At 40.9% G+C, this 24,425-nt stretch overlaps 1 protein-coding gene and 1 pseudogene across 2 annotated transcripts; one reads left to right on the top strand and one right to left on the bottom strand.

The window, feature by feature from the left end:
• Positions 1 to 10,578: 10,578 nt before the first annotated feature.
• Ms4a12 (membrane spanning 4-domains A12) lies at positions 10,579 to 22,410 on the top strand. Of its 2 annotated transcripts, XM_032891646.1 has the most exons (8): positions 10,579 to 10,664; positions 14,309 to 14,580; positions 18,280 to 18,417; positions 18,934 to 18,990; positions 20,981 to 21,097; positions 21,726 to 21,836; positions 22,018 to 22,144; positions 22,244 to 22,410. In XM_032891646.1, the coding sequence occupies exons 1-7, from the start codon at positions 10,661 to 10,663 to the stop codon at positions 22,123 to 22,125; spliced, it is 807 nt and encodes a 268-aa protein (XP_032747537.1). In that variant the 5' UTR covers positions 10,579 to 10,660; the 3' UTR covers positions 22,126 to 22,144; positions 22,244 to 22,410. The 2 variants fall into 2 exon arrangements, with proteins under 2 accessions (XP_032747537.1, XP_032747536.1); XM_032891645.1 differs by having other exon boundaries at positions 22,018 to 22,410.
• On the bottom strand, positions 11,919 to 12,999 carry LOC116890978 (annotated as a pseudogene).
• Positions 22,411 to 24,425: the final 2,015 nt, after the last annotated feature.

Below are 24,425 nucleotides of genomic sequence, written 5' to 3'. Positions count from 1 at the left end.
TCACAATTTTTATTTTTATAGAAACAATTTTGTAATCATAAAGTACAAAAGCTTTGAAAAAATAAGACCAGTTGCAGCCATGGGCTAGACATCCATGTAGCATGTGGTGGCACAAAGCTACCCACGTGTGACAGCTCGGGAGCAAAAGACAGCTGCAAAGGTTTGGGTCCCAACAGCTCTTCAAAAAACTAACTCAAAATGGATCAGAAGCATAAATGTACAAGGTACCATTAAAAAATACCTAAAAGAAAAATACAGACTTCAAATTTGTGACCCTGAATTAGACAATAGTTTCTTAAATATAGCAAAAGATAAGCAACTAATGAAGATTAAATGCCATCAAAATTTTAAAATTTTATGATATTTTAAAAATTTTAAAAACTGTTTTGTTTATGTGCACTTATATGAGCCTATGTGAGTTTATTTGGACCACATGTGTGCTGGGACCTGCAGAGGCCAGAGGGAGGGGTGCTAAATCCCCTGGAACTAGAGATAAAAGTGGCTTTTGAGCTGCTATGTGGTGCTAGGAAATGAACCCAGGTTCTCTGCAAGAACAGCAAACAGTCTTAACTATTGAGCCATCTCTTTAGGCCCTGAAAATTTATGACTTAAAGGACACAAATTTTAAAAATGTAAATACAACTCACATAAGGGGAAAACATTTACAAATCCTGAATCTGACAAAGGGGCTGTCCCCAGAATTCAGAGAGAAAGCTTAAATTAATTTTTTAGGGGGAAAGTAGTATAGACTTTTAAGTTAGCAAATGATTTGAACATATACTTCTCCCAGCAAACTGTACAAAGAGCCAATAAGCAAATAAACTGTTCACAGCCATTATACACTGGGAAAATATGGATAAAAACTTCAGTGTGAGACAGCTTCACATTCATGAGCTTGGCTACGAACAGCAAGAAACAAGAAAGTGTTACTAAGGATCTGTGGAATCAAAGTGCTCATTATTAAAATGTTAAATGTAAAGTTTCCGTTTGACCCATGAAGTTCACTAGCAGGCAGACCCCAAGGAGGATAGAAATGTTAACATACAAACTTGAGAACAATAGTCCATAGACAAATAACTAAAAATTGGAAAGAACTCAAATAGCTAACAACTAATGGGTAAACAGGGGAAACTATGAAAAATTACTCATCTACCAAAGGAAAAGAAGGCACATCTCATTAACTTAAAAGACATCATGCTAAGGAACAAGTAGCCAGTTTTAAAAGTTCACACGTTGTTTGATTCCATTTACGTGACATGCCCACAGTGGTTTCCTGAGACCAAAGGTAGAAGAAAATCATGAATGGATACTAATTGTTTGAGGAATTATAGAGTGCTGATGTTTCCCTCAATCTCTTGAATCAGTCTTGGTGTTTGTTTGTTTGCGGTGTTTTTTGTTTGTTTGTTTGTTTTGTTTGTTTGTTTGTTTGTTTTGGTACTAGATTCCAAGATTGGATTCTATATATTTTATTCTTTTTTTGACATTTTTCTACTGGATTTTCTAATTTATATTTCAAATGTTATCCCCTTTCCTGGTTTCTAGTCCATAAGCCCCCTATCCCATGCCCCCTGCCCCTTCTTCTTTGAGGATGTTCCCTGTCCCCATGCATCCACTCCTTCCCGCCCCGCCACCCACCATGACATTCCCCTACACTGGGAGGTCCAGCCTTGGCAGGATCAAGGGCTTCTCCTCCCATTAATGCCCAACAAGGCCATCCTCTGCTACACATGCAGCTGGAGCCATGGGTCTGTCCATGTGTATGCTTTGGATGGTGGTTTAGTCCCTGGGAGCTCTGGTTGGTTGGTATTGTTGTTCTTATGGGGTTGCAAACGCCTTCAACTCCTTCAGTCCTTTCTCTAAATCCTCCAAAGTGGACCCCATTCTCAGTTCAATGGTTTGCTGCGAGCATCTGCATCTGTATTTGTCATGCTCTGGCTGAGCCTCTCAGGAGACAGTTATATCAGGCTCCTGTCAGCATGTACTTCTTGGCATCAGCAATATTGTCTGGGTTTGGTGGCTGTATGCCTATGGGCTGGATCCCCAGGTGGGGCAGGCTTTGAATGTCCATTCCTTCAGTTTCTGCTCCAAACTTTGTCTCCATATCTCCTCCTATGAATATTTTTGTTCCCCCTTCTAAGGAGGACTTTATCACAGTGTGGCTTTATCCTTAGGCCCGACCTAGAATGAATGTTTTTCCTTGATTACAAATTTTTTCCAAGCCTATTCTTCTGTTTAGTGTAATTTACGAAAGTTCATTGTATTCCTTATTATGCAGCCTTTACCTACTATTCTATCAGGAGGGATCACATTCTATTCTTGATTCTAACTTTATTAGATCATTCTGGCAAAACAACTAAAACAATCTCCTTAAACTATTTTCCTAAAATTATTGGAATCAAATCAAGGATGCTATAAAGTCATCAATTCATCTAAACATCATTTCATGAAAGTTCATCTTCATGTTGACCTTCAGGAAATTTGCCCAATAGAGTGGGCTGACACCCAAGAATCAGTAGGCTATGTATTAATAGCAGAAAAGGCAGATCATCAGTGAGAAGCAGTCCTGGGATGAAGTCTCTAGGGCTATGCCTCTCCAGAGTATATCCATCGCAGTGAAAAATGGTGGGCTATCTCCAGGAAACTCATATGCTTGCCATAGCCTTTCATAGACTGCTTCCATTCAGTTCAAATTTGAATTGAGTCTTAGCAAATAGGTGCAAATACATGGAAAGAGAAAAACAGAAAAGACTATCATATATAAAAAGGAAATGAAAGTGCATAAATTAGTCACTTGATATGATGGGATGGATGAGAGTCTCCCCAGGTACAGTGACACTTCATTAGGAACACCTGCATTTACCTGTCAGCAAAAGGGCAATTTATGAAGGCACAGCTGAGGCCACCTAAGAAAGTAAGGCAAGGACTAGGAAGTGTCTTAGTCATTTTTCTCTTTATGATGGTGAACTGAAGGTAGGACAGCAGGAAGTTAGAGCACCAGCTGATAGTTCACACCTCATCTACAAGCAGGAGGTGGAGAGCACATTGGGAGTAGCTAGGGTCTTTTGACACTTCCAAGTCTGATTCCAGTGAGGCCACCAAAGCCATGCCTCCTAATTCTTCCCAAAGAATTCCACTAACTTGGTTGCCAGTATTCAAAGATATGAGCCTATGGTAGCCATTCTATTCAAACCAGCACAAGAAGCTGAGGAGAAAAAGCCTCAAGGGGCAAGGAAAAATCAGAATACTGCTGCAGAGAGACTGTCAAGAATGAGATCTGAGCAGAGGCCATTGGATCCAGGGTTGGGGAAGCAAGTTTGAGAAAACATTAATAAGAAAAGACAGAGTACAGTTTGTAGAAAGTAATGTGCTATGGAAAATTCACACCAAGCGCTGACTCTGCCTTTGAGATATCTTTACTCTAAAGGAATGATGGGCAAGAAATTGGAATGGATAGGTACAAGGCCAACTCTTTTAGCATAATCAATAAAATATATTGCCTGCTACTATGTGGTATCATCCTGAGGGCAGAGACCAGATGTGAATAGTGCCAACAGATTCCATTGGGTCTATAGAATTCAGATGTGTTAGTCTGCATCTTCCTCACAGTGGTTCAAGCAAGGTATGTCATGCATTCCTGGCTCTAAAGATCAGTCATGTCACTCCTGGTTTATTGATCATCCCAGAAGCATGCTGACAGTAGTGTGTGGCATTCACCATGTGCTTGATCCTCAGCTTTGATAGGAATAACCACTATGGCTATACAGTCAGCGAGGACACAGCTCCAGGGAGCAGCTGAGAGGTGAATGGATGCAAAAGGTTCAAAAGCTTTGGTCACGGAACAGCTCTGACACGGAACAGCTCAGACACGGAACAGCTCAGACACGGAACAGCTCAGACTCCTCATTAGCTCCCACAGTAAGGGCCCACCCACAGCTGGAGCCAGCACAGCTCTGCCCTCATCTTTGGAGGAAATGAAACTTGTTAAAAGTTGGGTTTTGCATCTTACAGGAAACAGCTGCAGTGAATCTCAGCATGACAGGAAGAGTGTGTGTGCTGCAATATGTTACAAAACTTTATTAAAACTTCTTCAACCAACCAACACAGAAGTTTCTTTTAAATAAATTTGATTCTGGTGCTTGTAAAAAACAGTAAGTAAAGCTCACTCTAGGATGTATTTGTAGGCCCTTCACTACAAAGAATTGCAAGAGTAATTTGAACATCTTTTTCCTAGATGCATTATATTGCATTAATTCCTTATTTTTCTCACATTGTAACATGTTTAAAATTCTATTATATCGTAGATGAAATTTTTCTATCTTAGAGTTAAGCAAAATAATGGCATATCTTAACAAACCTATTTTAAAGATTCAATGAAGTATTTAGGTACATGATTAACACTTGGAAAAAGGTGCTAGAAAAGATATTTAATGATGTTCTTAATGATAATAATAATAACTTAGAGACAGATATTAACTTTGCTGAAAGGCCATAACGGAAAATGTCCCAAAGAGGGGACTGAACCATCTTCACCTCTTGGGCAGAGAACAATGCATTGTAGGGGGAAGTGGAAAGGGTATTTGATGAGGCAGGTCAAGGATGCCCTGAGTCTAATCCCTCACTTCTATTCTCTGACAGAAAGATAGGATAGGGCTCCATTCCTTTCCTGCCAACCCCAAAGATGAATAAGAAAAATGACTACCAAGACTCTGGGCTCTCATTCTTTTTAATAAGTGGGGCTCAGAACTAGAGAAGAATCAATGAGTATGGAGGTTTGAATGAGAAGGATCCCCAATGGTTTATATACTTGAATGCTTGGTTAAAAGTTGGTAGAACTGTTTGGAAAAGATTAGGAGATATGGCCTTCTTGGAAGATTCTGGAAATTTTGAACAGTTTCTATGGGAGAAGGCTAAAGTCAATGGAAAACTGGAAATCTTGGGAATGTTGTCCACATTGAACATCTGAAGAATAAAACCACAGTTGTTTCTGATAAACAGTTCTCAAAAAGGTATTTGAAGTATCTTGCCAAGAAATGCCTTAAGAAGAATAATCTCCATGATGGACTTCATGTGTGGTTGAATCTGACAAGACTTACGAACTTCGTTATTTCCAGAATAGTCAAGATGAAGATGGCTCAGGCTCTGAGGACTAAAATGGAACTATTCTAAAGAAACCTAAAATCAGACTTTATGAGCAAATAAAAGTCATTTTACTCTAAAAAAGATCCCACTCTTTTTAATCCTCCCATGTATGACCTCACATCTGTCTAGATTTTCCATTATTTTATTTATTTTATTTTATGGAAATAAATTTAGAGTCATGTATTGCAGTTTTAAAACAATACAAGAAGTTCCTGGACACCCTTCTGCTTTCCCCAGGTTCAGGGAAGCAGTGTTCATAGGAACCAAGTTAGAGTTTAGCGTAGGTGTTCATCAGCAGATAAATGGGATCCAGAAAGATAAACATTGTCTTTTTCTCATTTGTAAACCCTGTATTTTACATAGATGCACAAAATCATTCATACACATATGCAGAGAGAGAGATAGAGAGAAAGAGAGAGAGAGAGAGAGAGTGTCTAGTAGGAAGTAGTGGTGGAGGAATAAAGAATTAGGAATAGAGGTGTATATGGTCTAAGTAAGTGATTTGCTTAGAGGAAATTATCCTTAGGAAACCCAATACTATGTACAATGAGGATGCATACGTGTATGAAGAACATGCATTACTCTTTGTTATTTCAGTAGCTCTATTGAATAGCTCTAGAATTTGCCTTGATGCTACTCACAGAGTTCTACTCTCCTGTGCTTCATTACCGTCAGAGTAATCTAGTGATTCTGAAGATGCAAGATGCCTTTCTTCAACTAGGAGTGAAATGTAAAACTCATAATTCTGGATCTCATTTTGTATCCACTTACTCTGAACACGTACATGAAGATTGGCTCTGAGAATGTTTGCGGTCGAAGTGCTTAAATGCACACAGTGCTGATGCTAAATACTTTCTGACCAGCTGCCATTGTGATCAGGAATGAAGATGGTGAAACAACCTTCTGGTCATGAAACGCATTCTCTAGTGGCTATTGGTACCGAGCAGTATCAGACGCCTTTGTACTTAAAATAATAGCTGTCGGACTTTTTTTTTGAAACTCAACCATATTGCAAGTAAAATGCAAGTTATTACCGTGTTAGAAATATTCCCTATCCTAATATAAACACAACACACACAAAAGCATCTGTCACTGTTACCCTTCCATACAGATCACCAGTGAAGTGGAAGGACTCTGATGATGAGATCCTAAGGCTGAAGATGTAGGTTTTATGCACAGACAGAAAAGAGGGGGAGGGGAAGGACCTAAAGAAATCAGCCTTGAGGGGTAGCAGGCAAGTCCTCCGATGTTCATTCAATTACCATACTTTGACCTCCATAAAGCTGGGCCTCAGCATTTAGTGAGTGTGCAAACATGCTCTGCTCTTTAATATCAGTGCTAGACACAAGAGCAACTAATCCTTAATTGTTGGGAATTTATGCTCTTCGGCAGGCTCATACTTTAAGGCCAAAATTTTTGTCCTAAAGAGACACACTAGACAAGTATTGATGTGGAGTTCTCAACTGCCTGTCACATTCTGAAGTTACATGGTTTCAGAGAGGAGACATTTCCTTGTGTTGCAAATATTAAAAAAGGTCTCACCATCTCATGCCAGTGCCATCACCATCAGGCCATGTGGCATCTATGGGATATTTTCATCTCAATCAACAAAGCATCTCAACCACTAAGCTCGCAATCTGCATCCCCGGCTGCTTCCAGCTTCTCTCTGAGCCCAGCAGCAGCTGCCCTCCTGCAACTCTCTTCCTGTGGACTCTTCTCACATTCCCAGCATCTGGGCCTGTGGTTGTAGTCCCAACTCCCAGTAATCTATTAAAATAAAAACTCAGTAAGCTTGTAATTTAGCAATGAGATTTACATCAGTAAATCCTCACCCCACAAAACGCCCACACAATAAACTCTAAACCAATTAATATTCGTGTAAACTGCCCACCTAGGTAAGACAAATTGTCCTATAAAAGTCCATCCCTTAGGAAATATTCATAACTACCTGTGGCCCTTTCAGGCCACACAGATCTGGGTCATCTTTCTCTTCCTCCATCTTGGTTCTCCCTTTTCCTTTCTCCTCTCTCCTGCCTTACAAAAACTCTGTCCCCGCCTTTCTTTTTCACTGCCCAATCACAAGCCTTGCCTTATCTTGTGCCTGTCCTCACCTGCATATAGACATCAACCACATCCTTGCCTCTCCACAGTTCCAAGTTATCTTTCCTGGATGCAAAAGGAAAGAAATCAATCTCAGTATAACTATCCAAAGCAAGTGGGGTTGGGTGGAAGGAGGGACAGAGATTACGCATGAAGAGCAATATCTGGTGGCAGAATCGCCAGTAGAACATTGTTTCTGCGCATGGCAGGGTCTTGGCACAGAAGACCCTCACAGTGGCTGTGGCGACCTGCATATGTGTGCAAGAACAAGCCAGCTAAAAGGGTTCCATGATGGACTGGGAGGACTCACAAGCCCCCACCCCTAGCTAAGGAGTTATTGGTAACTGCAGAAAAGGAAGAGTCAGGTTTCCTCAGGTCTGCAGCCCCTGAGAGGCTGCCCCTACGCCAACAGATTAGTACTGGCAATACTAAGTGGGCTCAGTGGGTTTTGAAAAAGAGTTCATGGACTTGGGAAGGGACAGCTGTAGGAGAAAGGGCAGGAGGAAACAGAGTAGATTTAATCAAAACACATTATTTGCATGTATGAATCAGGAAATTGTATTAGTTTCCTTATTTAACTCAGTAAGTTATGAGCCTCATTAAGAGATGTTTTTTTATTGCTGTAATAAAACACTAACCGAACAAGCTAGCAGAGGAAGGTTTGTAGGTTACAGTCCACTACTGAGGAAAGTCAGGGCAGAAGCTCAATGCAGAATCCTGTAGGTGAGAACAAAAGCAGAGATGGAAAAGAAACACTGCTTTCTGACATGCTCCCTGGCTCCCTTTCTCATACACCCCAGGCCCACCCGCCTAGGGATAGTGCTTCCCACTGTGGGCTGAGCCCTTGTATATCAATTAGCAAATCAAAAAACGCACCACAGGTTAAGAGCACTGGCTGTTCTTACAGAGGACATGGCTTCAATTCCTAGCACCCACAATACAACTCAAAACCATCTGTAACTCCAGCCCTAGGGGATATGATGCCCTCTTCTGACCCCTGCAAGCACTCACACGCATAATGCGCAAGCACATGCATGCAAAACACCCATACAGCTAAAATTAAAAATTAAGAAATAAAATAAAGGAATTGCCCATAGACATAGCTATAGGCCAATGTGATCGAGGCGATTCTCCGGCTGAGATTCTCTCTTCCCAGGTTACTACAGGTGTGTGTCAAAATACCAAAAGTGTATGCATGCTTACGGGCTAGCGTCTTGCTTTTCCACAAAAATCACTCCAGTCAGAAAGCAGCCCACGTAAGGAATGCAAGTTCTCACCACATATGCGGAGGAAGTATCCTGAGATCTCATTCCTCAGCACTTACTAGCTATAGTCCCTGAGAAAGTTAACTTCCTGTAACTCGCTTCTCAAAAGTAAGTCTGTAATAGTCTCCCATTACATCTTGTCTGCTCCTAGTGACATTAGCCAGGGGCAGCATTCATGCATGCTAATAGCAACAGGACACTGACTGCCACCAGTGTAACTTTTCTAAGCTAGTTAGTGATACTATTTTAATGTAGGAAAAACATTTCCTAGAACCCTGATTGACCTAAGGACTGTTCCAGAATTCTGTATGGTGAGCTATGCAACAGTTTGCCAAAAAAAAAAAAAAAAAAAGTTTTCTCTGTGTGTTTTTACAGAAAGGAAATACACATTTTATGTCAAAACTTGATGTTTATTGACACCAGTCACTTTAATGTTTCACTCTGTTATACACAGATGTTCCTACACTTGACCGCTGAGTCTTATGCTGAGACTCTGGCTAGAGGTAAGTCTATGAGGCCAACAGAGGGGGACAGGAGACTTAAAGGGCACTGCTCATTGTCTGCTTCACTCCCTTACTGCCCAGCTGACATGAATCAAGCTGACCACAGGGTTCCTTCTCAGACAGCCACCACGAGTCCTTTGTCCTTCTAAAACAATTCTGATCTCTTGTTCCTTTAACGATGCCCATCCTTTGAACAAAACCATTGACTCAACCTGTCACGTTCTAAGGTCCATAACATCATAAACGCTCCAGCATCCTGTTGTCTACTTTAGAAAAATACATACAAATACAAATCCACAGGGAAAGGAAACTACCATTAATTCACACAGATAATTTAAAAGCAAACACTTTAAAAAGTCCGACTCCATGATTGATGCTGCTGGGAGAAGGGAAATACGCTTTCCTCAACAGAGTGGCCCTGGGTACATCAAGCACACTCCAGGGCAGGCCCCATGCTCGGAGTAGTTGACCTGCTCAGGCTCCACAGTTGGTTGGTTGGTTGTCCATTTTTAGGGAGAGAAAGAACATGAAGTCCAGTGGTTGGGGAGGTGATGGGGATCTGGAAGGAGTTGAGAAAAGAGAAAAGAATAAAATATTCTTTTCCATATATATTGTGTGAGCATATATTGTATGACATTCTCAAAGAATAAATAAAAACATTATTTTCAAAAACCATTCTTTTCTAAGAAAAATGGTGGTGGTGGTGGTGGTGGTGGTGGTGGTGGTGGTGGTGGTGGTGGTGGTGGTGGCGGTGGCGGTGGTGGTGGTGTGCACACAGTGGTGGTGTGTGTATGCACGAGTGAGCAAGCATATGTGGGTGTGGGGTGGGGTGTAAGTGAAAAGAATTGACCCTGACCCCACTTGCTTATTCGAAAACACTCAGTGGCTCTCACCATATGTGAAACTTGCCAGCCCTGGGGCTTTTGGAGGCAAGAGCACACACTGGATCTCTGATCTTAGGACACTTGTTTGCACCTCTGAGATGCAATTGAACATTAATAGTTAGAATGCCTCCAAAATTATAACACGCCAGTATTGAGAATTATAAGGGTTGATTGACATGTAAAGGTGTTAATGAAACGGTAAGTTAAAAGGGTTTATTATAGAAAATCTACTCAATCTGACCTTGATTTAGTGAGTTTTTATAAAACCATATACGTCTGTATGTAAAATGAATCCTGATGAATCATCCTCAGTAGCAGCGTCCAGGTGTCCGGAGCATGCGCACTTTTGCTCCTCTTCTTTCTGCTCTTCCCTGTCTGAGGTTTGCAGTTGTGCTTGTCTGATTTAAAAGGCACGATGTGGGGGTGGCACTGCTTTGGCGAGGGTGAGAACGCAAAGGGGCTGGAGAAAGGAAGAGGAAGTGACTGGAAGCATCAGAACTCACGTCCCAGCACGAATGAGTCAGAACACATTTCCCAGCACGAAATGCAAACAGCACATTCTCAGATTTACAAATGGGGTGAAAGTGAGCAGCAAAAGGACTTTGGAACTATGTAGAGATGGGATAGGCTCATTTGAAGCAAGGAAGTAAAGGTGCTTAAAAACTCCAGATAAATGGCCAAGAGCAGATCAGATTGTAGCTGAGAGAGAGAGAGCCCTGCGGTGTTGGGAAAGCTGCGTAAGTCCACTGAGACCACCCCGCCTTTCTCAATGGGTATGAAGCCGGGCTGATGTGTCTGGGTGGGTTTGCGGACATTCTTCTCTCTGGGTTGGACAGGTGAAGCCAATTCTTGAATCTGTATTGAGACAGTTGGCGAAGGAGAGAGAAACCCAGAGAGAAAGAAGACAATTACTACGCTTGTTATTAAAGGCACTTCAAGTGTATCTATAGACAAACACCCATATATGTAAATCTGGTGCTAAGAATAATGGATGCAGATGTGTGAAAGTCCATGCATAGTAACCGCCAAGCAGGAACCCTTGCTGATAATGTGGTGACCAAGGATCCACACAGAGACATTGAAACACTTGGTTTCTGAATATGACTCACTAAAGAGGCCTCTTTATAGAAAATAAGGGCGGGAAATCACCCTGCACTAGGTCACCTTTTTAAATATTTTCTGAAAGATGATGTTTTCAGGCATGATTCTATTGGAAGTGTCTATGAGTCACTGTGAGGTTTCATTATATTCTACATAATACATTCTAAACAACAGTACCGTGTTTGTTCTGTTCTGACGAAGGAGGAAAGGGGGTAGAAAGAAACTACAGTCGTATTTTTCCCCATCTTTATTTGAGATTAGCTCACCGACTGGTTCTTCTATTGCTATGGTCCCTGTGCTTTATAATTCATCAGAACTCTGGTGTTTTTAGGTGTTCATGCGCTTTAAAATAGTTGTGGTAGTTCTTATTTTTTAGAAAAATAAAAACAACTGGTTGCAAGTAGCTTATTAATTGCTAAGAGGAAAAAATGTGCTAACTCCTTTTTAAAAAAGAAACTATGAAAATAGACTCAGCACTGAGCTGACTGTCTTCCTTCCTAAGGATCCTCATTTTGATTGAAGGATCAATTAAGCCTGTTTCCCTGGCATCACTCCCACGTCGACATACTACTAGGTCATTTTGATAGGAACCAAAAAATGTTGAACTGGGTCATTTCCTAATCATTTTCCAAAACTTCAGCAAATTGGACACAATCCATCCTGAGGTGGGTTTTATAGAGTCAGGTGTTAGTAGTCTGTGTTCCGTGTTCAAAGATAGATAGCAGATAAGAAATCACAAATCGAAAAGTCTTAAAATTTCCTAACAAAATGATCAGAGGCAAAAAAAAAAAAAAATACAGTGTGTGTGCGCATGCGTGCGTGCGTGCATACGTGTCCCTTCCTCTCCTTCCCCTCTTATAGGACAATCATTTAATTCTATACTTTCTTTTTAAACTTATGAGGCTGTTTAATTAGGTTGTTAACAATTAGAACACCGGGTTGTGAGGATACATGCCGTTTGTCAGGGAGAACTGAGACCGCAGGTAGCCCTGGAGCTGAGGAACGGCATTGATCTTAAGCAAAATCTGCGAGTCCAAAGCTTTCTGATCAGCCTTTTGCTGCTCTGAAATTTCTTATTTCTCCTTCTCCACATCGAAGATCTTGCCCTCTTGATGCCTGGGCTTGTGAAGTGGCTTCTTCTTGAAGTAAGCATCAGTCAGGTGTTTGGGGATTTTAACCTCGCTGATATCAACTTGTGTAGAGGTGGTGATGACAAACTTCTGGTGTGGCCTGCGCAGAAAAACTCTGTTGAGGGCAAGAGCTCCAGTCACAGGTAGCAAGCCACTGCCCCGCTGCTTCAGGAAAACCACTCTCTTGCCTCTGGGTCGCCCAGTGAGGATGATCAGGACAGTCCCGGAAGTGATGCTGGAGCGCAGCCTCCTCAGGTGCTGACTGAAGGGCTTCTGGCCATGGTTCAGCAGCTTTCGAGGCACATCTCAGTAGGATAATACCAGGTGCCTCCGTTCTTGGCCCCATCAATTGTTTTTGTGACAGTAGCAAGGACCTTCTCCTTTTTCTTCTTCTCAACCTTTGTCTTGGCAGCAGAGTATTTCCTTTTGTACAAGGCCTTTCTGGAATACGTGGCAGATCGGGAGTACCTGCCAATTCCTCTAACCAGGACAGGATTTCGGCTGCAGTGGGGCTTGCCCTTCTTGGGCTTTTTAACCTTAGGGCTACCCTTTTTGACTGCACCATCGGGCCGGGCACGAGAGGCAGCAGCATCACCTCCAGCCTTCTTGGCCGCAGGTTTCTTCCTCCTCTGTATCAGGCTTCTCCGCCTTTTCGCCCGCCATCTTGCAAGACAGGAAAGAGCAATTCTGTACTTTTTAAAGCCCAGGAAAATCCTTGTTCTGACTTATTACTCTACACCCATCTTCTGTCTCTTTGCTCTTGGCATTGACCCTTTGAAGTTCAACCCATTTTACCAAATGGACACACATCCTCTACTTGAAATACGATAGATGGTTTTGGGTTCTAATAATGCAATAGTCACACCATTCACAGGACTCTTGACCTGTGCTGGGAACTCTTACAATGCCTTTATGAAAATTGTCATCATTCAACCTTTATTCGGGCCATTTAAATGGCAACCTCTGTCCTTTTACAGCTTAGATACAAGAACTAACGGAAATTTGATTGAGAAAGCTGCTCAAGGTACCACAGTTGGTGAAGTACCAGGTTGGAGACTAAAAAGAGCGGAATAAAATTTAGTCTCAGAAACTGGGTCTACAGAACGCATGGCTCCCGTTTCAGCAGTTCTTTGCATGTCACGGGATCGCCTCTCATAGCTCTAGGGGGAAGCTATTCTTTTATCGTTTTTAACACTGTGTTGCAAACACAATAGCAAAGAAAGTTCAACAAACTTGCTAAACACACAGCTGGTATCAGAACCAGAATTCTAAGCCCAAATTGATATTTGTAACTAAGCACAGTACACAGCCCCTGTGCTATTTAACGACTGTTATTCTAAGGAGCTCACTTGAAGCTGAGGAAAGGCATTACAATCTCACTCTTAGTTTGTTGTCGAGGAACAGAAAACTATACTGGTGTCTGTCAGGCAATAAGATGGCAAGGAATTTAGTCCAAGATTAAAATTATTTGTTAGGGAAAGTTGCTAACTCACATACGGTCATTCATGTTAGGTCTCCCTACTTCTATTTAAAATAAATCACTCTTGAGGATTCTTATTCGATCAGCATCTTAGGTCCAATGTGGCCAAGGGAATTTTGTTGGAAGTAAATCTCCATGATTAAATATGGACAAAAATCATTAATAATCCTTTAAGAAGGAAGGCAAAAACTCCTGACCAAAGCCTACTGTGTTCAGTACCCTTAGATTCACTTTTGAGATCTTCCCTGCAAACCATCTTCTTGTACTTCACAGGGGTCATAAGAGCCCAGGAGCAGGGATGTCTTCACCCTTTGTCTAAAGCATGAATTAAATAAACAGCCTACTAGTGCATCAAACCATTGGCATTTTAATGGGGGCACTCACTCAGACCACGCATTCATAAACTCCTGACATTTCAGTCACCATCTGCCTCCTGCTGCCTTTCAGAAGCAATGAACTCAGGAAAACACACACACACACACACACACACACACACACACACACACACATTGCGTGTGCAAAACTAAATATGAAGAACTGAGAACTAAATGCCTTCCCATCATCTCCTCCTTTACTTTTGAACCTCGGGATATATAGGATTACAATATATAGGTCAATCGAGAATCATATTCCTACTGATGACAAGATGTCCTTTAATTTCTCTTCCTGATAATTGCGTTACTTCTGTTCGTTTTGTACTGCTTAGGGGACATAAGGACATCTTTCCAGACTACCTACCCTGGAATGCGTGGCACCATTCCGAATCCTTACCCACCAACAAGTTCCATGGGTCTTCATCCTCAACAACCTCTGGGTTTTTCAAATGTAAGAAACCAAGTACAGACTGGGCAAGTTTCCTTCATTACATCTCCAGGAATCTTCCCTAACAATCAGCTGGGTCGAGAAAATGTGCCAAGGGTAAATCCAGCACCAAGAGCAGCAACCAGCAATGTTAAAGATGCTGCAGTAGCACTTGGGGTGAGTGGATTTGCCACTAGAATTTTAATGTTGCATTTGCAAGGCTTGTATTCATCTGCCGGTTATAAATAGTATATCATCCAATGAGCAAACACATTGTAAGGACTATTCTGCTAACTGTGTCTCTCTCAAAAGAAATGATCAATATGTGTATGAATCACCCTGGGTTCATTTATTTTATATTCAGACACAAGTCTAAGAGTTGACAAAAGGCTCTCCCAAGCAGGAAGATCAAGAATGGTGACATGACAGGAGCCCAATATACTTCTTGCTTGATTTCACTGTCTCTGAAAGTCTTTTTAGACAACTTTACTTTTGTCTTTGGATTGGTTATTAACCTATACTTCTATAAAGATGAATTAACTTTAGAGCAATCATTGATAACTGTTTTAAAGGGAATTGAGATACTGGCAAACAGTCTGAGGGAAGCAACTTTTTTTTTAAACTCTTGGAAATTCTATGTCTTTGTTGCTTTGCTTACAAAAGTTGATTTGACTGGACACACACAGTCTTGTTTCTCTAAGCATTGTAAAGCACACATGACGTAAAGACTCAACATGCTTAGACAGAACTGACTGTCATTTGTTAAGCTTTCCCCATGCCTCTTCACACACTCCCACCAAATTGTGCCATGCCTCTTCCTGTATCCAGCTCCAAAATCTTGGCTACGAGAGTCAGTAGACAATAGATGCCCATTTTAGCAGCTACTGCTTTGGGTAGTCTAGTTTAGTCACAGTGTTTCAGGCAAATAAAAATGAACAGTACCCGACGCTCCACTCAAGCAGCCAATCTACACTGGAAAGATGGCTCCTTGAATCCTCCCCTTCCAAGTGGAGTACAATCCCTGTAAACTCACAGCTCACAAAGCCAACCCCATACAATTGCTGGAAATATCTTGAAGCCCAAGCCAGGCACACTCTCTGCCTGCAGGTAGTCTATGACCCAGCTATGTACACATAATAAGGATGCAAACTAGAGAATATGTTGCAAGGTGATACTGAGTGAGGAGACCCGGACTTAGAAAGGCAAAAATCTTCTGTTCTCTCTCATATGCACATCCTTACTGTTTGTGGGGGGTGGGGGGTTAATGAGTGTAGCCATGGACTATAAAGCTAGAAAGGAGACCACAAGAACAGAAAAAGGTGTTGAGGAGTGGACGCTTCTGAGGGTGAGAGGGTATGAGGAGGGTGCAGGCAAATAAATGAGGAGAAAAGAGAAAGGACATAACAATAATTCCATTTGGAAATGTGTAACGAATCCTAGTACCTTATGTACTAACTTAAAAATTAAGTAAAAAAAATTAAGTAATATACGGAGTGTACAGGGAAGAAGAAGCAGACAGTGAATACTTAGTGACTTGAAGTTGATCAAGATGGACATTTCAAATGCATGATGTTCACAATGAGCCATCCTAATATCAGAACAAGAGAAAATGAGCAGTATAAGGTCTTCAGATGAGATGTGGATGGTATTGTATGTGTATTGATGAACAGGAGAAGGTCAATAAAGGGCAACAGAATGCTTAAAGCAAGGACCAGTGGGAAGGTGGCCAGGGGGGAGGAGGAAAGCATACCTGGAGCAGACAGCTTTGGATTTTACTGTGTGGAACATGATCCAGTTGGAGCATTCTGCCTTGTAGAAAAGACATAAACAATCAAAATATATTTAAAGAAAAGATAATGTTCTGCTTTAAAAAAACATGATTAGACCATTCTGGGTCCTTTCTATGAAGATTGTGAAGCTACATGCCTAGTTGTCACAATACTTCAGGGACCACAGCTGGTTAGGGTAAAATATCTGTCCCCTCCACTCAAAGCCACTGGAATGGTCAGTTTTAATTGTCAATCTGGCACAGCCTAGAATCACCTGAGAAGAGAGACTCAATGAAGGACTGCCTGCATTATGCTGCCCTTTGAGGGATTATCTTAATTAAATTAATTGATATGGGGGGATCCAACCCACCATGGGTAACACCATTCCCTAGGCAGGGAGTTCTGGGTGGTATGAGAGTGGAGAAATCAAGCCGAGCATGAGTCAGTGAGTAGGTTGGCATACACCCCTATCTCATGTGATATGATTAGTTCTTGGAAGTTTCTGCCTTGACTTCTCTACAATGATGGACTATAAACTGAGATTGTGAGCTGAAAATAAACACTCCACCCCCAAGGTTGCTTTTACAAGGTTCAGTGTATTTCAACAATACATTATTGTTTTAGAGTATTTATGAAATTGTTATTTTTCCTTTAATTCAATTTAATTTTACTTGGTACCTATCCACTGAGGAAATAAACACAGAAGTTTCTGTGACTACACTCTTCCTGGATAAATAAGATATAATCATAAACCTGGGACAAAATGAACTATGGATATATTTCTGAGCTTTGGACCAATATAGCAACTGTTGCTTCTCAGAAATCTATGTGTACTCTACAACAAAAGTTGTGATAAGAGTTACAAAGTAAAAGATTTATCCCTTAGCACTGGTAAAATATCTCTTACTTGGTATGAGAACGGTTGTATACCAGCATTTAAAAAAAAAAAACAAGCAACATGAGGACTGGAGAGACCGTGTTGTGGTTGAGAGCATTCACTGCTCTTGCAGAAGACATTACCATTCTCAGCACCCACATGGTGGCTCATAATTGCTTGTAACTTCAGTTTCAGGGTATCTGACCGCAAACCCCTTTGGACATCCTTGAACACCACCAGGCACACTTGTGATGCACAGACATTCATATAGGCAAAATACCCAGGCACAGAAAATAAAATAATAATAGTTTTTGAAATTAAAAAATATATGAGATATAAAAGCAAGTAATGCCATGGATTTTACATCTTAAAATGTGAGAGGAATTCACAGAGGAAAAAGCAAATCCATTTGACAAGTATAACAGTCAGGGCAACTCAGAATGGGTGGAACCAGGCTGAGCCGGAAAGGACAGGTTGTAAATGAGTTTTGGAGTCAGTCCCAGGTCATGCATTCTGGGCGTGCCTTGGGCACTTGATTTCTTATGGCTTTGTGTCTCCATATAGTTGTTGGCACAGTGACATGTTGAAATAATACGTGCAGGATGTTTAGAGTGTTATCCGGCATGTGCTTAATATTCTAGGAGTGACTTGGTTTCCACTGATTCCTTTTCTTATGACTAGCATTGCCTGGACAGAGAACTGCTTTACTTATACAAGACAGTCGCTGTCACTCCGGTCACAGCAGTCTATGAACAAATATACTCATCAGGGATACTAGGAGGTGCTTAAGTAGTCACACTTCCTAAAGACCTCTTTGTAGGTCATGAAGAAATCAAACAAAATTTATTAAAAACGTTTATTACATATGTATGTGTATGTGTACAAGTGCGGGTGTGCATGCATGCACACATAGATAGAGGTCAGAGGGTAATTTGAAAGACTCAGTGCTCTCCACTACACGGGGTCTGAGTATCACACATTGGTCATCAGACAAGACAACAAATGTCCTTACCCACTGAACCAGCTCACTGGCCCCTCAAACAAAGGTTTCACCTGAAGCCCTTCCTCCCCTGATGTTTCAGTATACATCAAAATATTAACTGTTTAGGTGAATTCTCATGGATCCTGGTTACATGAACAGTGAATAAAAAGGAATGACTTTGGTTGTAACATTTCACAGGCTACCAATAAAAAGGTGATTTTAAAATGTCTCTCTGGTTTCTTTTTCAGGGAGTGCAAATCACAATTGGATTGATGCACATTGGCTTCGGAGTTGTTCTTGGGTTACTGAGCACCTCTTACTCTAAGACTTGGGCATATTACTCTACTGCTTTTATTGGTGGATATCCATTTTGGGGTGGAGTCTTTGTGAGTAGATTGCTAGGACAACTCTCCCTGTGCAGGAGTAGGTGTCCCCAGCCTGTTCAAAGCAAGTTCTTGGAAAGTTCTGTGTCTAATGGCTAGAGAGTTTTTAGAAATAATAGCTCTGATTGATCAGAAAGGGGGGGGGAGGCTGCCACTCCCCACTTCAGACTTAACTCCACTGCAGCTTAAACTCATTCTTAATACAAAGCCAATGTATAGGATGGAGGGTCTTGAAAGGGGATGATCCAAAACATGTGGAAGGTAGACCGTTCACAAGATGAGGTTGAGTAGGAGGCTGTCATGCAAAGTCGAGTCATCTGTTACCAAGTCCTTTACATGCAAGAAAATGAGGGTGGGGAATTAGAGATGTATCCCCAAGAGTTAATCTAAAGAAAAAATAGTATGCTGTATGTGAGGGAAACAAGCAAACAAACATAACTGGACCAATCTCTTGTACAAAGAGACATTCCCAGGTGCAAGCAGAGAACCTACCATTCACGGATTTCTCTATGTCTACAGTTCATTGTTTCTGGCTCACTCTCCGTATCAGCATTCAAGAAGTTCTCTGACCGTCTGGTAAGTTAGAAAACTTATTTCAATTTCTTAAATTCCTTTAAAGATTGATTTGATTTACTTGCAAGGAAAACCTGAGATGATAGATTAGAAGAGTATGGATGAAAAGAAGTTCTTTCTCAAAATATCTGCCAGCCGCTGGGCAGTGCCTGTGCTGGAGAAGGGGAACAGAGCACTCAGTTTCATGCTCTTGAAAGCACAAGAGAGGGAATCAGTAAAGGCAAGTGTTATTTAAGCTTTCACGTGCTGGCACACTGGTTCTGTTGGGTCACATGGCATTCAGGGAAAACCAAGGAAGAATCTAGGAGCCAAAAACCAACCACCTATAAGCCACTTGAACAACAAAGTTCTGGTGTTCACTGCCATTCCTCAGCTCCATCTTGTATTTTCACTTTTCACTGGTGTGTAACTCCTATTGTTACTCAGACTGTCTCTGTTGTCAGTTCTTTAAATCGCCACGAGAGCGACCAGTTTAGAGCATAGGAAGAGCACATAGAAATGACCACAGAGACTGGGCTTCCGTTCTCCCAGCCTCAGCACGCCCCATGTTATAATTTCCTACTTTAGTAGCAAACCAGGAGAAAGATATCTTTTGCATAAACCTAGACCAGAAATGGTCTCAATATTATATGAGATCATGCACAAGAACAAAGGAGGGAGATAGGAACATGGAATCATATTTTTCATGCTCTCAAGATAAAACAGTGAGTTATGCTAGAATTAAAATCAGCCTAGTCTGATTAGTTGCATCTATTGTAATCCAAAACAAAACAGAGCATCCTTCTCTATATAGGTCCCGTCCCTCACAGGCTGTGTAGAAAGAGACTCTACCTCTTGGGATTGTACAACTAGATAGGAATGTATAAAGTCAGATACTAGGACCATCCCATGTGTAGTGGCTGTAAGAGTTAAAAATTATATCATTTTAAATATTTAACAAAATATCTATCACAGAATGCCAATTAAAAGTTTGTTCTTGCAGTTGTAGATCATTAGTTAAGAGCAGACTTAAGTTCTCTTCTAGAGGACCAGGGTTTCATTCCCAGCACTCACACAGTGACTTGTATTCTCCATAATTCGTAGGGGAGAGCATTCGATCTCTCTCCTGGCTTCCGTGAGCACTGCATGCTCATGCTACAAAGATATGCATGCAGGCAAAACACCCAGATAAAAAATAAAATTAAATCAATTTTTTTAAAAAAAAAGCCCTTAAGGGGTTGGGGATTTAGCTCAGTGGTAGAGCGCTTGCCTAGGAAGCGCAAGGCCCTGGGTTTGGTCCCCAGCTCCGAAAAAAAGAACCAAAAAAAAAAAAAAGCCCTTAAGTTTGTTCTTTTTTAAAGTAGAGTTTTTTTCAGTTCTTTAAAGTTTTCATAAAATATATTTTGAATATTTTTTCTTCATTCTGCCAACTCCTCCCAGATCTTCCCAACCTCCCTATCCACCCAACTTTGTGTTCTTTCTGTCTTGAGAGAGAGAAGGGTGGATAACAAGATCTTCCCCATAGATCTTGAGCCTTAAGAAGTTGATGAAGATGTTCCATGCAGAAATGAGTGCTCCCAAGTCTTTCACTCCCTACACATTTTCCAGTTATGTCGTGGAGATGTTATTGTAAACAAATGCCATTACATAAATGTGTTGGACGGCATTCTGCTTCAAATTCCATTTATATTGTCTCTTATATTTCTGTTACTTAAAATATTTACAGCTTCTTGGGGGGTGGGGACTGATAGCTGGAATACAGTGTAATTTTCACAACTATTCAGAAGGGCAGAAGAAAGATGTTATATCAATTTCGAATATTGTTTCATGGTAAGGATATAGGTCGGTGGTAAAGGACTTGCCTAGGATGCATCAAACCTTGAGTTCAATCCTCAGTACAGTCAAAACTAAAACAAGATGCCAATAATTAAGAAACATTAACTTGGAAAGACTCCCACTCCCTTTAAATTCGTTTGCCTTTTGCATGGATTACTGTTCTTGTTACCTCTATTAGGTGAAGAGTACCCTGATAATAAACATTTTTAGCATCATTTCTGCCTTTGTTGGAGTGGTTCTGTTTCTGTGTGATCTGAACAACAATGGCCACTATTATCAAGACTACTGGATGGTGGTAAGTGTCCTTCCATTAGCCACATGACGGTTCCTTTTTCACTACCAGAGTATATCCATTGCTGTCTCCTATTCATTAAACAGTGGTTCTGTTGAGAAAGTTCCATTTCTAACCCTACTCCTAGGGATGTGATTGTTAATACAAAGTGAAAAATTATATTTGCGGATAGATGAAGTCAGAACAACCACCCCATCACCACCATAGGCTCAATAGATACAGAGCAGAATTTCTTTTTTCTGCATTTGAAATTCTGCATAAATACAATAGCCATGTCTTACGTGGCTTTTTTACCATGAAAACAGGAAGACTGTCTGCGTGTGCAATCACCCCTGATTATTTCTCTATTGTCATCAAATGCTTATTTTGGAGAGATACAAATGTCTTTTGATTTTTTTTAAATAGCAGAAGACTTTTTCTTTCAGCAAATAAACTACTTAGGAATAATGGAATATAAATGATTTTTTTTCTCGGCAACAGTCTCACTGTTGTTATAAAAAAAAAAAAGAAAGTCACTCACAGAGTAAGTTGAACATTAGCAAGATAGCACTTTCGATGAATCAGGGTGTTTCTGAAGTCCGCCCTGAGAGCCTCCTGTTCAGCCTAACGGTCTATTTGTTTATGATTTCAGCTTTCTGGGAGAGGAATTGCAGGTGTGCTGGCAATATTTTCCTTGTTGGAATTCAGCATAGCGTGGGCCACGGCCTACTTTGCATACCAAACTATCCTCCATGGCAACAGAGTGAGTTGATTCTCTTCTTTGTAAAAAGAATCTGAATACTTGCTGGAGAAGTGTGGACTTGAGTGTCTGCCAAGCCCCACTGGGAGCTGACTACCGAGCTCTCTGTCCTCCACTCTGCTGGGACAGAGGAGAGTGATTGAACTGTGTAACGACTCTGCTTGTTTTCTCTTACCCTTTCTAGTCTGTCCTGGTTGCTCCAACTGTGTATACGGCCAACCACTTGATGCAAGAGTCGTCCCCAGCTTCTCCTATATATGACAACGTTCCAGATTATGCTGTTAGGCAGTAACAGGCATGAAGAATCACTGGTACAATTTCATGTAGTAAACCTTCTCTGAAAATAAGCTGTTATTTTGCTGCCCATGGTGCAAATCTATTTAGTGCCTGTATTTGGAATTTGTTCCTAGGCTCATGGCTAACAGTCACTGGGTTTTTAATCAGTGCCTCTTTCTGCTTACCATTACCCCACCACAGAGGAAAGACAAGAGGGCCGAAACCTAACTGCAGTGTTCTCAGCATCACAAACATTCTTTTCTCGTTATCTTTTTCACAATAAAATGTCATGGGGAACACAGCCTCTGGGTATCTTTCTGCATGTGCTATGCTCTGATAAAGTAAATCTGACAGACACTGGCAAGGTTGATATTTCTTAAAGATTTTTACAGTGTCCAATCACTGGAATTCGGGGTCATCTTCCCCCATGTTCTGTTCAGAAACCACAGGTCCAATCATGCTTTTTTGGGCCCATATTATTTTATATATCAATATTGTTACCAACCAGTTGACTATTATTTATTATTAATTTTTTTAATTTTATAAATTACCATATACAGTATTAAGTATCTTAAAAGTAACTTCTATTCACCCATTATACTTGTCGTCTCAGAGGCCTACTACTGAATAAGCTCACCCTTTCTAGTTCTTTCTAAACTTTAGCTGACTGGTTCAACTCAGCTAGTTGTTCTGGCCCAAACTCCTCTCCAAGCTGACTCATTCAAACTGGTTTCTCACAACTTCTCACTCAATTGCTGTGTTTGGCCTCAAACTAACTCTGGGAATCTGTTCTAATCTTCTGACTTGTTCTGTTTTCACCTACAACCTGTCTCTGTAAAACTGTTTCAGTAAAACTGCCTCTGCTGATCTTCATGGACTGCACAAACTCACAAAGGAACAGATCTCCACTGCACTGACTGAATGGAACTCAACTATTCTCTACTCTGAACTGTACCATACCTAACCACATTCAACTGAACTGCCTCTCTCCCTCTCTCTAGGAAGTTCTCTTAAGTCACCTCTCCTTCCTATGCTGCTCTCATGAGAGCTGGATATAGCCTATCTCTGACTAATTGAGTCAAATCTTTCTCTGATTTGTCACTTTGTCTTTCCCTCAATTAGATGTCACTTTCAAACCAAACTGGCTGCTTCCTTCTATAAACTAACCTTACTTTCATTGTTTAGGATTAAAGGTGTGTATTAAGAGTATATCTGTATTCCAGCCAGATCTTATTGTAATCCGTGGTATATCTGCATTCCAGCCAGATTATATAGACCTAGAAGGTATTTTGGATGAAATCCCTGACAGAGCAGCCATGTTGCTGGATTAAAATTCTTCTACAAATATCACTATGGAATTAAGAGAATTGCTTTTAATACATCTTTAAAATATAATTACATCTCTTTCCCTTTCCTTACTACAGCCCATCCTAGGTCCCCTCCATCTAACTTTTCCTATGTCCCCTCCGACTCTCAAATAGATAGCCTTTTTTCTATTACTGTTGTTACATATATGATGTATATGAATTTGTGTGTACAAATACATAACAGTAACCTGCTTAGTCGTATTTGGGGTTTTGTGTGTGTGTGTGTGTGTGTGTGTGTGTGTGTGTGTGTGTATGGTTTCAGGACTGATCACTTTGTATGGCTAACCAATTATGAGGTCCATCCATGAGAAAAGTTAATTCTTTGTCTAGGAATAGGACCTCAAGAGATTTCCCCACTTCCATATTAACATGTCCATTAATCCTTCTACTGTTCCCATCTTGTTTATGTAGCCATGGTATCAGAAAACACTGCATAAGGTGCTGAAAGAGGGAAGCATTTAACAGTTCTACCCAACTGTGACAATTATGAACCATAACAATGGCATGATACCCATACAGGTGAAGCAAATGGCACTGACTCTTGGTGGTAACCACAGCTGCCTAACTGGACTTCATCCCACTCAACATAGGAGAAATCATGCTTGGTATTAGAAACCCAGTCAACTTCTCAGGAATGTTAAGGTCATGGATCTTAGAAGAGAACTGACTACTATCACTTTACAAGGCTAGCATAACTCCTTAACATATTCTGAATCATATGCTTATACTCACCAAGTAGCTACCATCCCTCATCAAAGAAAATTATCTTGACAGCAAATGGAGACCATTGCAAAGAACCACACCTGAGCACAATGCAGAGAACAATGGATCCCGGGTATTCTCAAGCCCAGTAGGTACACCTTTATCATAGCGTGACTCGGGGAACAAGATGGAAGAGGGGGTGATTAGATTGTTAAGAGTCACAATACCAAGAAGTCTGCTGTGAAAC

The sequence above is a fragment of the Rattus rattus genome, chromosome 2 (assembly GCF_011064425.1).
Source record: "Rattus rattus isolate New Zealand chromosome 2, Rrattus_CSIRO_v1, whole genome shotgun sequence".
Lineage (NCBI taxonomy): Eukaryota > Metazoa > Chordata > Mammalia > Rodentia > Muridae > Rattus > Rattus rattus.
The sequence above is the reverse complement of the archived record's forward strand: the minus strand, read 5'-3'. Positions and strand labels throughout refer to the sequence as shown.